Here is a 15,850-nt window from a genome sequence, read left to right as displayed (position 1 = left end):
TTGGGGAAAAAAAAAAAAAAAAAATACATGACACTCTGCAAACAGAAGCAAAAGCTCAGAGACAGGGCACCTGGCATCAGTAGGTACTCAGCGGAGGCTTGTGGGGCCGATGTGGCAGCTATCCGAAGCTTCACATCAGTTAGGCACTCCCCTCACACACCAGAGACACCCCCCCATGTATACCCCACTTAGGGTTACTCAGTGGGTGAAATTGACTCGGGGCTAGGGCAGGGCTGCCTTCCCAGGCCAATGGCTATATTCTCTAGATGCCTGGGTCCTGGTTACTGTGGTTCCCAACCAAGAATTGACACCTGTGGCTTTTCAAAAGCAGGCCCTTGATGGAGTGGCTACCCCTGAGGCACACTGGACACCCAGCCTGGTTTCCATGGCTCTGGGTGCAAGGGTTGGGAGGTAGTAAGAAAGGTCAGTGGCTCAATAGAGTTCTCTTCCCACAAGACAGTGCCATTTCCCTCTACATACCCCCTGTACCCTCACAGCCGAACGACCCCATCATCACTACCTACAGACACTTGGTCTAGGACCCCCCTCTATTGCCAGTGTCTTTGCCACCACTGGTTCCCCCTGCTCCAGCTACTCTCTGGGCTCCGTGGCCTCCATCCAACCACTCTAGACCAAACAGTGCCTTGTAGGGTAAGAGAGTCAGCTTGCTCCACAACCAGTGCAGAGTCTGGCCCTGCCTGTCAGCCTCTTGGGCCCTGGAGCCAGTCTGACTTATGGGGCCTGCTGCGGCGATGCTTGGTATGGCCTAATGACATAATGAACGTTTTCTGGCTGCCCAGGACAAAGCAGGCACAGAGATGCCATGATGAGATAAGGATCCAGGGGCTGGAGGGCACAGAGGGTCTAGACAGAGGGCTCTGGAAGAACAGCAGTGGAAACCCCAAGGCACAGACAGTATGAAGAAAAGGGCAGGGAAGGACGCGGCACTTTCCAGATCCTCATGGGAAAGCTGAGCTCATGTGCACAACATCGCCCTCAAACGCTAACAACTAACATTTGTCTACAGCTTTACAGTTCATAAAGCTCATTCGCACATTCGCTTCCATCCGTGAGGATGGTATAATTATCTCTGGTTTACAAATGAGGGAACCAAAGCTCGGGAGGTTCAACGTGGCAAACACAGAGCTCCCAGTCAAGTGTTGACAGCTGCCGTGCCCCAAGCTGCTTTCCAAACCTTAAATGGCTCCCAGGTGGCCACCAGCCAGGATTGGAGCACCTCATACCCCGCCCCTTGCCAGCTCTCAGCCCAAGCCAGGTATTGACTGGAGTTCTGGAGCCAGGCCTGGGGCCCATAGGAGAGCTGGGAGCTGAGTCAGAGGCCAGATCCCAGGAGTGATGGAAGGATGGAAGCAGGAAGTGGACGGGTGGGCATGATTCAGCGTAGTGGGAGGATAAGGAGAGAGAAGAAAGCCTCAAACAGCTCCAGGGAGAGATGTGGAATGAAGGAAAAAAGACCACAAGTCAGGCATGCCACCAAAGGAGCTAACGAAGCCCAAAGGCTGACACCAGAGTCCACCAAGAATTCCCCAACTGGGAATGCATTAAGGGCTAAAGCTCTGGCATGTGCATCCATGGACTCCACACTTGTCTCTGCAACACTAAATGAAAGAAAGGCAGGACATGAAACGTACTGACTCCCAGCCTCCTCCAGGGCTGTGGAGCCTCAGATCAAGCTTCCCAGAACACTGTTTTCTGAGCTCTGGCCTTCTAGAGAGTTTGGACACCCATTGGAAACATCCGTTTGGTAGCATCCGAGGGTCTCACCATCACCTTTTCCTGCTTCAACACCTTGCCCCTGTCCTCCCCACCACCCAAGATCAGCACATTGTTAGACGTAACCACCTAAATGAGTAGAATTGCCATGCACATAGGTACTAGTCCAGCCCTGCCTGAACCAGAGAGATACTGGGCTGAAACTCAAAGGAAGTAGCCTGGCACTAAGTGAGGGCCTTTGTAAAGAATAGACAGGGCAGCCTCAGCATGGCCAGCACTGAGACACTGAGTGGTATTCTCAGTGCTGCCTCTGTAGGGCTGGAGCACTTGGATTCTTTGTTACTTTCTATTTTCTTCTTGTTCTGGGAAGAGATGGATCTCAGAAGCTCTTGGTGTCTCTTAAATCCTTTGAAATAAATCATTCTTAGTCTCATTGACTCACAGACAATTGGTTTTTCCACAAGACCCCATTCAGAGATACCATTATAGCAGTGGTTCTCAACCTGTGTGTCTCAACCCCTTTGGAGTCTAAATGGCTGTTTTACAGGATCACCAAAGACCATCAGAAAACATAGATATTTACATTTTGATTCATAACAGTAGAAAATTACAGTTATGAAGTAGCAATACAAATATTATTGGGGACGTCATCATATCGTGAGGTGTATTAAAGGGAGGCAACATCAGGAAAGCTGAGAACCACTGCTCGTTAGGATGTTCAAAGATGAGTTTGGCCAACGTCATGGATTTTTCTGAATGAGAGTACCCCTGTCCTGAGACTATGATCACTTAAACTGCTTCCTCCAGGGAGTCAGACCCAGCACAAGGGAGGATTGCGCACATTGTGAAGGCAAGACTCGGATCCCATACCGTCATGTTCACCAGGAAGAATCCACGGCTCACCCCAACCAGGACCCCTCTGGAAGTCTCCCTACCAGGTCTCACGGCCAGTGAAGAAGCACAGGTAGCCTGGCCCAGCTCGTTGGTGGCAGTGGCTGTGTAGCTCCCAGCATCGGCAGCCTGGGCCTCTCTGAGCAGCAGTGTGTGCCGCTCGCCTTCAGCCCGGATGAGAAGACGACCCTCACTATGCAACATGGACCCATCCTTTTTCCAGGACACTGTGGGGAAGGAGGAAGAACCAGTTGGCCACAAAGGCATTGCTGGGAGCTCTCATCCTTGCCCCCATCCCACAGGAGTCCAGCTTATTGTTTTTTCCATTCCAATACTTTTAAATAATTTTTTTTAAGTGAGACAGGGTTTCATGTAGCCCAGGCTCACTATGTAGCTGGGATTAAGGATGCTCCACCATATCATGCAACGCTGTAAGGCCAACTCAGAACCTTGTGGATGCTAGGCAAGCACCCCACCAACAAAATACATCTTCAGCCTTCTTCCCTTGGGGGAATTTTGAGGAAGCTGCCTTCACTCCTGAAGCTCAGGCTGCCACACCTCTGAGCTGGGGAGGTAGGGGACAATCTTCCAGAATACACCCGAGCCAAAGCAGCCCCATGGACGGACAATTTTCCTCTTTCCCCACCATGCAGTAAGAGGTTTCCAGGAAACCTATCCTGTCCCCACACCACATACCCCCCACCACAACGCACCAGCCCCCAGTCCTCCCTGCAGCTCACCTTGGGGTTGGGGGTTGGCGGTGATGAGACACTTAAGTAGCACATCAGCTCCTGGCGCCACCACCATGTTTTGCAGGGGTATCTCAAACACTGGTGCCTCCAGGGGCTCTTCCCCAGCGGACACATAGGAGTCGTCCGAAGACTCTGCCAGACACAGGAGCAGAGGTAGAGAGGGTAAGGGGGGCATGAAACTTGGGGGGACATTGGGGGGACATTTGTGGGGAGAGGGGATGTTGGCAGTACAGAATCCTAGAAAACCAAAACCCAGCATGAGGGGTTTCTAGAACTTTACTTCCTTAGGGGTCTACAGGAAGTAAAGGCCTCTCTCTCTCTCTCTCTCTCATGTCTTGAGACAAAGGAAGGGGAAGCCGGAGCAAATGTTCTTAATCAGAACAAGGTGGCAGGGGCCAAACCTCACTCCCAATTACTGCAGGCACCGGAGGGCGGTGGTATGTGCTGTGGGTGTCTTCACATGAGTTGGCCATTTTGTAAGTCCTGGCAGATCTTTGAAAGCACTCTAGGGGCCACAAGACTAAGCACCAGTCGACAGAGAACAAGCTACTAGTCACCTAAGACCTAAACAGCAATGGTAGGTTCACAAGGAAATGTGGCAGGCTAGGGCAGGGAGATAGTCAGACATGTAAGTCCACTAGATTCCCCAAAGAGACAGAGATAGAGATCAGATAGTCTAGGAAAATCAGCTTTGATTCTGCCCCTTCAGCAGACAGTAACACTATCCTTCCCTGAGTGCAGAGTACCAGGAATACAACAGGAAATAAGATGTGGCGCCTGCTTACAGGATACTACACAGAGAGATAAAGACCACACTGTTGTGGATCTCGCTAGGTATCTTCTGAATGCATGCTGGAGGTTGAGCTCAGAGCCTCGGGCATCCTAGACAAATGCTTTCTCTCCCTCTAACTCCTCCCTCCCTCCAGCTCCTCCCTTGGTATTTTCTACCTCTAACATTGTATCAGCTAGATAATGGACAATGTAGGCAGCCGCAAGGGCAGTAAGGACCCCAGGATCCCTGTCTTCTTAACTATATTACCCTCAACAAACGAGATTCATCTCTCTGAGCCTCAGCTTTGTTATGGGGAAGATGGCAGGGTAGCATTCGATGCTTTGCACAGCTGGTATCCAGACAGAAAGGAAGTAACATCTCTCTAGGTCTATTTGACCCAACATCTGGGACACACTGTTGTGGGAGCACAGTAATTGTGGTATGTACGATGGAGGGGCCCTATACATGTCTAAAGATTCTGAGGGGCTGACACACAGATGAAAAATAAGTTTGATGGAGCAAGTTACAAGGTGGTAAGTGCAATAATGCAGGTCCTGGCAGGACCTGGGACACATTGGGAGAAAGCAGCAGGGCGTTAGGGATAGGAGGATTCTGTGGGTGATGTCATCCATAGGACTCAGTGAGGCAGGATGCAAGGATGGGACAGGGGAAGCTAGAAGGTGAGGGTGGCCTCGTGTGGCCACAAAGGGGTAAGGAAACCATGCTGGAGTTAGGGCGTGAGGGAGGCGACAGAGTAAAGCGTTAGGGACCCTTCCAATTTTTTTTTTCAAGAATTTTAGACTGCCTGTTCCCACAAATGGATGCGGAGGGGCGGGGCGGCAGAGAGAGGAGGTGGGATGAGAACGCCTTAGGTTCCAGCCAGCGCCTCCTTCAGCTGTTGATCTTTGGCCCCACTGCCTAGCAGTCCACGGAACCAGGGAGGCCCTACAGCAGATACCCGGGCTTTGCTCACATCTCTGCGCTAAGGAGCACACTCACATTGCACCTCAGCAGTAGCCAGATCCTAACATGGTACCTTGACTCCAATCCCTCCAATCCCTTGCCTGTGTCAAAGCTAGAAGCCACAAAATCAGCTTCCACCTCCAAGCAGTCTTGCTGTTTCCTGGGCTCTCTCAACCGGTATCAGGGGACATTCTCAGACCTCTCTGTGCTCTTACCGAGCTCGGGGGAAGTAGGCCGAGCACGGCGACCTTTGCCTTGGCTGCGGGTCCCTCTGCGGTCCCAGGGCCCCCAGGGACCATCCTCCTCAGGCCCTCTGCGAAGTCTCTTCTCAGCCTCAGGTCCCGCTCTGTTCTTCTCCAAGGTTTGGGGCAGAACAGAGTCCTCCACTCCCGGAGTGGCCCAGGGCAGAAAGCGCACCGCTTGAGCAGGGGGTTCCCGCTTGCGACCGGAGGGGGCTTTTGTCCTGCTCTCCGGGGGATCCGCGGTGAAGGGCGGCACTGGGCTCTTGCACTCCTGGATGGCTCTGCTCCTGGTTAGCGGGAATTGGTCCCGACGCTTGATCTCCTGCTGCGGGCCTTCCCCGGGTTCAGTCCTGCCCACTGGCCCTCTGCTTCGGGGCCTCCCAGCCTCGTCCCCAGATTTGCCCGCGCCACTGGGAGGAGGCGGCTGGGTGGCAGCCGGGCTCACAGCTCGTGAGGTCTTGGGTGTGGAGGGCCGGGAGAAGAGTGGGGGCTCGCCAGGCTCCCGAGGGGATGGGGCGCGCTGCAGCGTGGCACGCAGGGACTCGTGCGAACGCACCAGCTCCTCCCGCGATGCAGATCGGCGGATGCGACCCAGCTCCTGGGCGAAGCGGAGCTCGAGGTCTGAGGTTGCACTGCGTTGTCGCGTGCGCTCGTCCAGCGAGGCTGCCTTTTGCTGGAACAAGCGACGCCGCTCTGCCACACTGCCCCGAGGTGACCTCAGCTCCTCCTGCGAGGCCCCGGGTGTGCCCCACGCCGCGCCGCCCTCGGACTTCGGCTGCTCCAACGAGCGAGCCTTGCGCAGGGGCACCCAGGGCCTCAGGGGCGCTGGCGGCGAGTCGCTGCGCTCCAGGCTGCGACGCCGCTCCTCGAAGAACTGCAGCTTGTCCAGGATGCGGGAGCCCGCGCGCACCAGCCGGGGCGAGCGGCCCAGTGCAGACAGGCGACCCGAAGCTTCGCTCAGTGGCGTCTGGGGCCGGGACTCCACCGTGCCCGCCAGAGACGGCCCGGATGACTTAGGCTTTTTCCCTCGCTTCTCTTCTGTGGTGGTGATGTCCTCAGGCAGCGAGGGCTCCTGAGCACGCCGATGCGGCGAAGTGGGAGTAGCTGGGGACTGGGCACTGGATCCCGGCAGAGCCCTCTTTCCCACCCGAGGAGATGGTGGGGGGAGCAGAGCGGATTTGGAGGGAGGTGGAAGGGCAGGGCGTGGACGAAGGGCATCACTGGCTGGTTGAGGCTGAAGGTCAGGCTCCTCTCTGCGCAATCCACTCGGAGGAATGCTGCTGCAGAACCAAGGCCGAGAGGGGTGGAGGACTCAGGGGGCCTTCCCTCCTAGACCCCCTAGCTTGTGAGAGGGATTGAGCAGTGGTGCATGCTGGGTAGGCTCAGGGTGACAAGGGCCAGATTTTCCTGCCCCACCCCCTCGAGGGCACAGCCAGAGCAGGTGCTGGGGAGAGGCCAGCGGCTCATGCACTAGAAGACTGGGCTATTGGCTGGGTCCAAATACAGACTCAACCCCCAGGGGTTCTGGCCAGCCCCCTCCCCCAGTCCTGGAAGCTGGGTGGGACACAGCAAGAACTGAGCTCGAGGGGAGAGGAAGAAATGGCGCTGAGGAGGACCCAGAGATGAGATGGCAAGGGAAAACACAAGGGCTGGGTGGGGAGGGGCTCCTCTCAGGAATGTGCCTGCTACTCATTCCTGCCCCGAGCTGGTCCCCACAGGAGCCCTACCCAGTCTGAACAGGATACTTGTCCTTCATAGTGAGCAATTGCCTCCTGACTAGGCAGATACTCTCCTTTAGGGAGCAGTATCTTATCCCTGTGGTGTGACCTGAGTCCATTCCTTAACACCAGCACCCATAGGTTCTCGCTGGACACTGCATATGGCACCTGGGGTCTCTGGGAATGGAACATCCAGACTCCCATAGCTCTTGATCAGTTTCCTCATACTATAGGTTTCTGTATACCCCTCTCGGGGGGGGGGGGGGGGGGGGGGGGCTGGGAATCTGAGTCCTTGGAAACCCTTCTGAGAAGCACGGAAGTCCTCCCTCAGAATTAGCCCTGCTCAGAAATAACTACCAAGTGGGATTGAACAAAGAGTGGGGGAGATGAGGAAGGAGGAAGCCTGTCAACCTAAAGTACCTTTCTCATCAAACAGCATTTGGGTACCCAGGAGCTGGGCCTTGGTTTCCCCTATGTGGATGGGGAAAGAGCATGCTATGCAGGAAGATTGGCAAGAAAAGGTATTTGAGAGCTGTGATCATACCTGACACATTAGAGAGAGCTGAAAACTTATGAGCATGCTCATTGAATACTTAGTGTGTGCCAGGCATGAATTAAGGCTTCACTTACAATGAGCTTAAAAAAAAAAAAACCCTTACACAAGTCCCTCAACAGAACAATTGATACTGTCCCATTTACAGATAAATAAACTTGAGGTTGGTTCAAGGAGATCCAGTGCCCTCCCATGGTGGCCGCTAAGACTTGGTGCTAGGGACAGAACACAGGTGGCCTGATCCTTAAGCCTTTGCCCCTGTCCAACTGTCTCTGTTTCTGGGAACACAGGAAGGAGAAGAAATAGTTCAGTGCCATCCAGGAGCCTAAGTTCTTTGCCTGCTTCAATGTAAGGATATTTTAGACTACCTGAGTCACCACCCACTCTGTAGACCCACCCCCTGCCTGGAAGAGAAGGAAGGGGTAAGGGCGGGGATGCCAGCAAGGAGGCAGTAAAGAAACGATGCAGGGGGGAGGGGAGAGGCCTTAAGGAATGATCTCTGGGAACTGGGTGAAGCCTGAAGAGGAATTGGGGACAGCAGAGGAGACCTCTTGCTGGCAGGCAGCTTCTAGCTCCAGGCCAGACTTGGTACCACAGATATCACTAAGGAAATGGGTTCCTCTGAAGTTGCCATAGCAACTCCAGGCTCAGGCTAGGGCCTGGGAAAGAAAGGCAGGGAAGGAGTGCCTGATAAAGGCACTAAGATAAGCAAAGGAGCTCCCAAGGCCCCTGCCCTGACCTAGGCCTCTCTCGCCTGCCCTTCATCAACCATTCCAAGCACCCTCTTGAACAACCCACTAGGACACCTTGCTTAACCTCCATATGTCCACCTGACACCCACACCCATCACAAATCAAGCCCCCTTTCAGTTCCCCAGATGCCCCCATCATGTCTATCTATCATCAGCCACTCTCCACTTCTGGCATAGCAACCGCCACCCCACCCCCTACCGGGAGGGGTTTCTGCCATCCCTCAACTCTCCAAAAATGGCTTCAATACCTCACTCCAACACCTCCACGTGTCATCCATCCCCTTTCCACACCGGCCATGGACCCATCTTCAGGTGTGGTCCATGAGATCCTCACACCCCCTACCACTGCTATTCCAGCCCTCCCCCCTCCCCTACTGCTCCCTATTTCCAACCCCATCCTCATCTCCCAGCACCCCCCCCCACCTCCCTACAGCCCACATGCTCTGCAAGCCCCTTGTCCCAGCTGCCCCTGACCACCTCGTTCTCTTCTCTCTCCTGGGTGCTGTCTCGTTCCCCTGCTCTCTCCTGCTCTCCCGGGAGCTGCTGTGCAGAGAGGTTCTGTTCCTCCCAGAAAAAGGCCCACATGGGAACAGGAATGTGCAGGCAAAGGAAAAGGCAGCAGCTGCTGAGACAGCAGGCACGGAGGGGGCCTCGAGTGGGGGGGGGATCCTAGGATAGCTGGAGCCTACATGGGCGAGGCAGGAGAGAGGCCCTGGCAAACTGGAGCTCTTAGAGGAGACGTGGAAGGGACAGAGGGGGTCCACAAGACCACGAAGACGGCACTGTGAGCCAGCACGGGTGGGAGAGGAGACCGTGGGTGGGAGTGGTGTGGGGAGAGAATGTAGCCAAGCCTAGGCGTGGAAGCAGTGGGGAATGGAGGGCACAGAGATGGATGAGGCAGAGAAGACCAGGGTGGAGGCTGGTGGAGCAGTGATGGGACCGCACAGGACAGCATGGTGACATGAGACAGTGTGGACCCAGGCGAGGCAATTACTTACACGTGGATCGAGAGCGCCCGTCCTCTGTACAGACTGAATGCGCTGCCATAGAGGTCACTGGCCACCGAAAGGCTATCCTCTGACCCCCAGCTTGCGCCCACCAGATTAGCTCGCGATGCCCGCACCAGCGGCTCCACCCCCAGGTGCCGTGGCCCGGCCCCGGTTGTCTGTGCTTGCCTTGGGCTGCCTGGGAGGGGGCGGGTGCCACCCCCGCTGCCCGCTTCCTGCTCCAGGACCGTCTGCCCGCTGCCCCACCAGCTCACTTGCTCCTCTGAGGTGCCTGTCACGGAGGTCGGGGGTGTGTCCAGGGAGGTGCCCACCAGGGTGTCAGAGCCCCCTAAAGAAAGGAGCACAGTGAGGCAGAGGCACCCTTTGTAGAAAGCCAGTCTGCTTGCTCTTGGAGCACCCAGAAAGCTCACCCGTGGGGGTGCTGAAGGCCCTGTCATCCCGAAGCTCCAGGCGCTGGGTCCCCGGCACATCGCTGATGTCATCCTCAGCAGTCTCCGAGTCTGGATAAGAAGGGGTCTGTGTGGGCAGGGACCTCCTCCCTATGCCTCCAACTCTTCCCTAGTCGCCTCCTGCCTCCCCCACAGCAAGTTCCATCTTAACCACAGGGAGAGTTCCAGTACCCAATCTACTCTCTTTTGCTCCTGACATCCCCTTGTCCAGCCTGGGAAGCTTAAGGTAGCCCCTCCCATGCTGGTGCCCTGGCTCCATCTCTGGACCACTCATCCTCGGATGCTCACCCTTACTTCCATGGACCCTTTCAAATAAGCCATCCCCCACCCACTTAATGGCTTACCAGGGCCTCATCCACCCTCACCATGTCCACAACAGCTTAAGGTCTTGAATAGCAGCATCCCACATAACAAGGCCCTAACTCACAGGGCTCAAAAGTCTAGGTTCCAGTATCCCGGGAACAAAGAGGAGTCACCTCAGAGTTGTACTGTCAAGGCACGCAACCAACAGCAGGACCAGGCTGTCCTGAACCCCAAACCAGCCGGAAGGCATCAGGGTGTAACTGAGGCAGTGTGAGAAGCCCAGACTGGGTTGGGGAAGGGAGTGAGGGGCTAGGGCAGGAGCCAGCTTCCTACCGTAACTTTGCTTTCTGCAGGAGCGGAAAACTTCGCTTCCATAGGAGCAGCAGGAGAGAGATGTGGACAGACAGTTATCAGAGTGTTTGTGGGACGGGGCATGAAAGGCAGGCAGAACATAGGGAGGCATGAGGGGCCCTGCTGTCCAGGGATACCAGAGATGTTCTGTGGAATGGGGAGGAGAGGGAGACACCCCCCCCCCCAATGTACCAACACTGGGAAAACATATGCTTGGGTTGTCATCTCAACTGCCCAGTGGTTCTGGTACCCTAAGCACTTACTGATACTCTCACTAGCCACACACACACACACACACACACACACTTGTGCCTAGCCACAGACTCAGCATTTGCACTGCGCACTGTATTTTGACCCTTCCTTACTAATACATTCCCATCTGTCTGCACTGGGCTGTGGCAGCCATCTTCCCCCAGGAATTTCTCTACTACTGAATGGTCCTCAAAAAAAAAAAAAAAAAAAAAAAAAAAAGGCTGTGGTTAGGTTAGGAATAAAGATCACTGGGCATTTTTCAGCATCCTAGAGTCTATCATGTTCTGTGCCTCAGTTTCCCTTTGAGTACCAAAACAAGCAGTGGCCATGTAATCATTGCCAGGCATGGCACTTGGCCCCACAGATGGACAACAGAGAGCCCAGGCCCACGGTGGGCGTGCTAAGGAGCCCCTTCCCAAACACTAGGGCTTTTCTCTGCTGCAGAGAATAATGGTCCTTCTTGGGGGGTGGATAGATGGAGAGGGGGTTCTACGTCTCATGGGCTATCTTCAGGGCCATAATGTCTCATGAAGGGACATGGACCAAGAAGAGAAGCGGGTATGGGCTACAGCAGCCAGAAGTCCACGCACCATGGGTAAGACGGCCAAAGGCCCGGCGGGAATGGCCAGTTTTCTGAAAGAGAAAAGCCAGAATGAGTTGGTGAGGGGGAGGCTTGCTCCTGAGCCCACCATATACCTCTCATTCCAATCTGCTATTATCAAACAGGAGCACTACCGGGGGCCAGGACACAGAGACCACTTGGTTGCCCTAGTCATAAATGGCTCAGCTCTCCTTTCTCTAGGGTATCCAGCTGGGCTCTGGGAAGGAGCTGGGGAAGGAAGCGAGGTAGTAGAGCAAACCCTGGTACTTCCTAAGGGACAGAGACTCGGCCTGGGGTCAGAGCAGCACGCCCAGAGATACAAGGGAGGAGACAAGGAAGTCAGCGTGACTGAGGGAAGATGATGTGGGGACGCTAAGAATTAACAGAGACGGAGGGCCGAGGACACGGATTCCCGCTGCGGGGAAGGGCAGGCAGATACCTGGGGGAGGTGTCAAGCAGGCAGGATAGGGGCTAGCAAAGGGTAAAGTTATCGCTCAAAAGCCAGCGTCTCCCTAATGCAGGAAGGAGGCCCCAGGACATAGAGGACAGAGCTCGGGGAAATTTATGGAGCTCAGCGCGGATCCATGCGCTTTGCTTTCAGGATCTCCGGAATACCGAAGGCTGCAGAGTGGGGGGCCCAGGAAAAGCCGGGCGGGGACTGAGGCCAGGGCTGGATGTGGGTAAGATGGCAAAGCAGCCAGTGGGCGCTACATGCTGAGGCTGCAACCCGGCCCTCCAGGGGTCAAGGGGGCTGGGGTTGATGGGGGCTTCTGCCCTTCAGCGCGGGGAGGGGCCTGCGCTCTCCAGTCGCCGGTCAGGGTGCCCCCTCCCCAGGAACGTGCTGGGCCCGTCGCTCCCACTATGCAGGGCTGGGGTGGGGCCAACGCTACTCTTCATCGCCCCCTCCCCTGGGCCCAGCCGCGGTGACCCGCCCTCCCTCGGGGCGCCCAGCCCTTCCTGCCCCCACCCGGAGCCGCCCGCCCCCGGAGCCCTCACCTGGAAACGCTTCTTCACCCACAGCTTCTTCATGGCGGGGGAGGGGGCCGGGCCGGCGGCCGGGCGAGGAGGGGACAGGCGGGGGCGGGGCGGAGTCGGAGGCGGGGCCGGGGGCGAGTTGGGGAGCGGGCAGGAGCCGGCGCGGGTGGCGGAAGGAGCCGCCGGGCCTCGGGAGCCGGGGTGGGGGTGAGATGAAGACGGCGGTGCCCAGAGCCCGCCCTTTCTCCGCCAGCCTGCGCCCCACCTGGCGACCCTTCCCTTTCCAGCCCTTCTGCCCACCCTGGGACAGCACTCGCCTGCTTTCCAGCTCTCCCACGAAACACCTCCCGACGCTGAGAGCCCGCACCCCCACCCCACATCTGCCTTTCGGGCCCCAGGCACATGGGGAAACTGAGGCACAGAAAAGGGTGCTGTAGCCTTTAGTTCAGGCCACTTTCGTAGGCAGCGGGAGGCGGCCTCCTTGCCGCATCCCCTTTCCTCCTGCAGGCTGGCTAGGGAAGGTCAGCAGCATCTTCGCTGGCGTACTCCCGCAAACATGCGCACACGCACACTGTCAGCACCCGTCTCACCTCACGGTACAGCACCGGGTGGGGGCGCCTAGGTCAGGCTCAGCGCAAAGGTCCTTGGGTTGGGACTATGGGTTGTCTTGGACCCAGGCTCCTCAAAAAGGGGCTTGCCTCTCTTGGCTCTAATTTCTGCATGTTCCTGTGATGTCACCTTCCATCCATCCATCCGTTTGTCTGTCCACCCATCCACCCAAACACACACATACACACACACACAAACACACTCCGACGTGGGCAAAGGTGGCTAATAGATAATTCCTAATAATTAAAGTCAACTCATGTTAGTCAGCTCATAAGTGAGCTACTTAACAAGATTTTTGGTGTGTCCCCCCACTACTGACCAACCCACCTTACTCAGCACCATGCACACACACTGTGTCTAAATACAGTCCCAGCTTCCTTTCCTTATAATAATGTAGCTAGGTTTCATTAGCATTTGCCAAGGGCCTGGCACTTTACAAGTGCCAGCTCATTCAAAACAAAGCCAGGAGCCTGAAACTCCTAGGAGTATTCCCATCCCATCCCTGTTTAACTGACCAGTGGCTGGAGCTAAGAGAACTTGTATCAATAAGGGTCTCATCCCAGCATGCTCTGGGTGGTCTCCATCCCAGCATGCTCTGGGTGGTCTCCGTCCCAGCTCTGACTACAGTAACAAGTACAACCTTCCCGGTCTGTACTGGGCTAAGTTATGCTGAAGACTTTGTGTGATGAACTCATTTAATCCCCATAAGCAATTACTTGTCCCACAAAGCCATTACTTGTCCCAAGTCACAGAGCTAATAAATTGAGGGAACCTGGATTTTCTAACTAGGTTATTGACCACTATGCCATAAAGAACCACATGCTAGTTCTTTGGTGAGTCTCCTGACCTTATTGCTTTAAAGCCTTGGCAGTGAAATAAATTCAGACACAGACCCAATGATTTGGTTGGGTTTAGGGTGAGACAACACATTTACATTCAGTTGCTGACAGCAATTCCTATCTTGTTTTTGTTTGTTTGTTTCTTTCTTTGTTTCTATGTAGCTCCTGTAGTTGTTTACATTTGAGACCCCCTTTTTAATTAGTATTATTTGGTTTTTCTTTTGAAATAGGCTCTCATTTTATATAGCCCTGGTAGGCCTGGAGCTCATTATGTAGACATGGTTGATCTCAAATTCAGCCTCTCTGTACTGGGTTTAAAGACATGTGCCACCATATCTGAGGGGGCTTAAGGTCTCTTTTTCTACATTCTGGCTACATACATTCTTGTCTCTCAGCCCACCAGTGGTCAATGGTACACATGGAGACGCATGTTTAAGGGTGTACATTAAGATAGTACACTTGTCTGCTCATGCTAGTTCCAGCCAGAGGACCCTAGGCACCCCCTGCCCCAAACACAGCAGCTCACAGATGGAGGAGCTGAGTGGACAGAGGGGGTAACATGAGCTCCTGTTCCCCAGGAGAATCCGAGGGGCTGGCACATTCCACAGCAAAAATAACCAATGGGCAGCAGGCGTGAGTGATGGGACAGCTGGGCTTGAAGAGTGACTGGCAGGATCTTGTGTTCCTGTCCTGAGTGTGTGCAGCAGCTGAAGGACTGAGCTGGAAGGTGCTCACTCACAGCTTGAACCCCTCATCTGTACTAGTCTGCCACTTTCTCATGTCAACCCTGATAGCATTCACCTTAGCCAGAAAACATTCTAAAGGATCCTGCCTGTCCTGATCTCTTGGCAGACTGTCCTCTGGGCGGCACACATTATTCTTCTTTCCTCTGCCTTCCTCTATTCGGCTTCTCTCTTCCCCCTTCCGTGAAGCTCTGTTACTCTCATACTGTGCAGGGGATGGTGTCTCATATGGTCTGTCTCTATGTCATAAAGAACCGCATGCTAGTTCAGGAGGTCATAGTTTTTGATTCTCCCTACCCCCATCCCTGGGTCATGTACTCCAAGCATCTGAAAGGGTAGATAACTGGTACATAGGAGACACTTGATAAACATAGGTCCGAGTCACAGAGCTGTGAGCAATAGGTAAAGAGTGGTAAGGAGCAAGCAGGTGAATCTTCCAGCATAGCTCCTTTTATCCAGTCTTTCCTCCTTCTCCGTTCTGCCCTGGCTCATTCCCAAGGAACTGCTGGCGAAGCGACTACCCCCCATTCAGCCCAGATCTTCAAGGAGGTCTTGCTCTAATCAGCAAAGTGGGGGAGGCCTCTCTGCTCCTCTCTTGTCCCTCCCAGGGTTCCTCTATGGTTCCACTCTGGCCCCTGCTCCTCTCTTTGATTGGCACTTACTGTGCTATGTGCACACATGGCCGATGACACTCTGTTCCCATTTCCAATTCCACAGTAGTTTCTCATGATTTTTTTTATAAAGACATTTTAAGTCCAGGTGGGAAAGATGATAATTAAGAACAGTCCTTCCTGGAGGTTCTGATCTTTTCCTTTTCTTTCCAGGCCTAAATTGTCTTCCTATCTATCTAACTCTTATCTCTCCCTTCCATGCCTTCAAGTATCCAGGATGGTTCATTGTCATCTGCCGAATGTCAGCCTTTCTGATAAACACTCTTCAGGTCCTGGCTGTGAAGCTTCAACTAATACACACCAGCCTCCCCTGCTTGCCCCTTCTCTCAGCCGCTCTGTACCCATTGCCTCCTCTTAAGCCACACATGCTCCATGATCTGAGGGTACCATTTGTTCTGGCCACTCGCTGAGGAGCCATGTAAGGATGAGAACCAGATATTTCCAAAGAGAAGATGCCCAGAGAGAATGCTAGAGGCGGGTGGAGGAGGACTGGAATATTGACAGGAGAAAGGTGGGCATGAGAAGCTCTTGGCTTAGTTTTCCTTCACCTTTCTCTCTGTGGACAGGCAATGGAGGACCCAGACTCAGAGGCCCAGCTTTCCAGACCTAACCCTACTCCCTCACTTACAAGCCATTCAACCTTGGGAAAATTAGAATCCCAGCTGTCTTATATA

At 54.6% G+C, this 15,850-nt stretch overlaps 1 protein-coding gene across 9 annotated transcripts in view; it reads right to left on the bottom strand.

The window, feature by feature from the left end:
* The window catches only part of Speg (striated muscle enriched protein kinase), a 56,910-nt gene that overhangs the window by 37,570 nt on the left and 3,490 nt on the right, over positions 1 to 15,850 (bottom strand). For 3 of the 9 annotated variants that reach the window (XM_031368076.1, XM_031368085.1, XM_031368086.1), the window contains exons 2-6: positions 9,794 to 9,883; positions 9,375 to 9,711; positions 5,328 to 6,634; positions 3,366 to 3,509; positions 2,670 to 2,852 (exon numbers count right to left, since the gene is read on the bottom strand). In XM_031368076.1, coding sequence (XP_031223936.1) covers positions 2,670 to 2,852; positions 3,366 to 3,509; positions 5,328 to 6,634; positions 9,375 to 9,711; positions 9,794 to 9,883 — 2,061 coding nt within the window. Of the gene's footprint in view, positions 1 to 2,669; positions 2,853 to 3,365; positions 3,510 to 5,327; positions 6,635 to 8,853; positions 9,016 to 9,374; positions 9,712 to 9,793; positions 9,884 to 10,468; positions 10,504 to 11,328; positions 11,372 to 12,335; positions 12,727 to 15,850 lie in introns of those variants that run through there. The other 6 variants (XM_031368081.1, XM_031368080.1, XM_031368077.1 and 3 more) reach the window with 6 other exon arrangements.

The sequence above is a fragment of the Mastomys coucha genome, unplaced genomic scaffold (genome assembly GCF_008632895.1).
Source record: "Mastomys coucha isolate ucsf_1 unplaced genomic scaffold, UCSF_Mcou_1 pScaffold14, whole genome shotgun sequence".
In the NCBI taxonomy this organism is placed as follows: Eukaryota; Metazoa; Chordata; class Mammalia; order Rodentia; family Muridae; genus Mastomys; species Mastomys coucha.
This window is presented reverse-complemented; position numbering and strand designations above follow the sequence as displayed.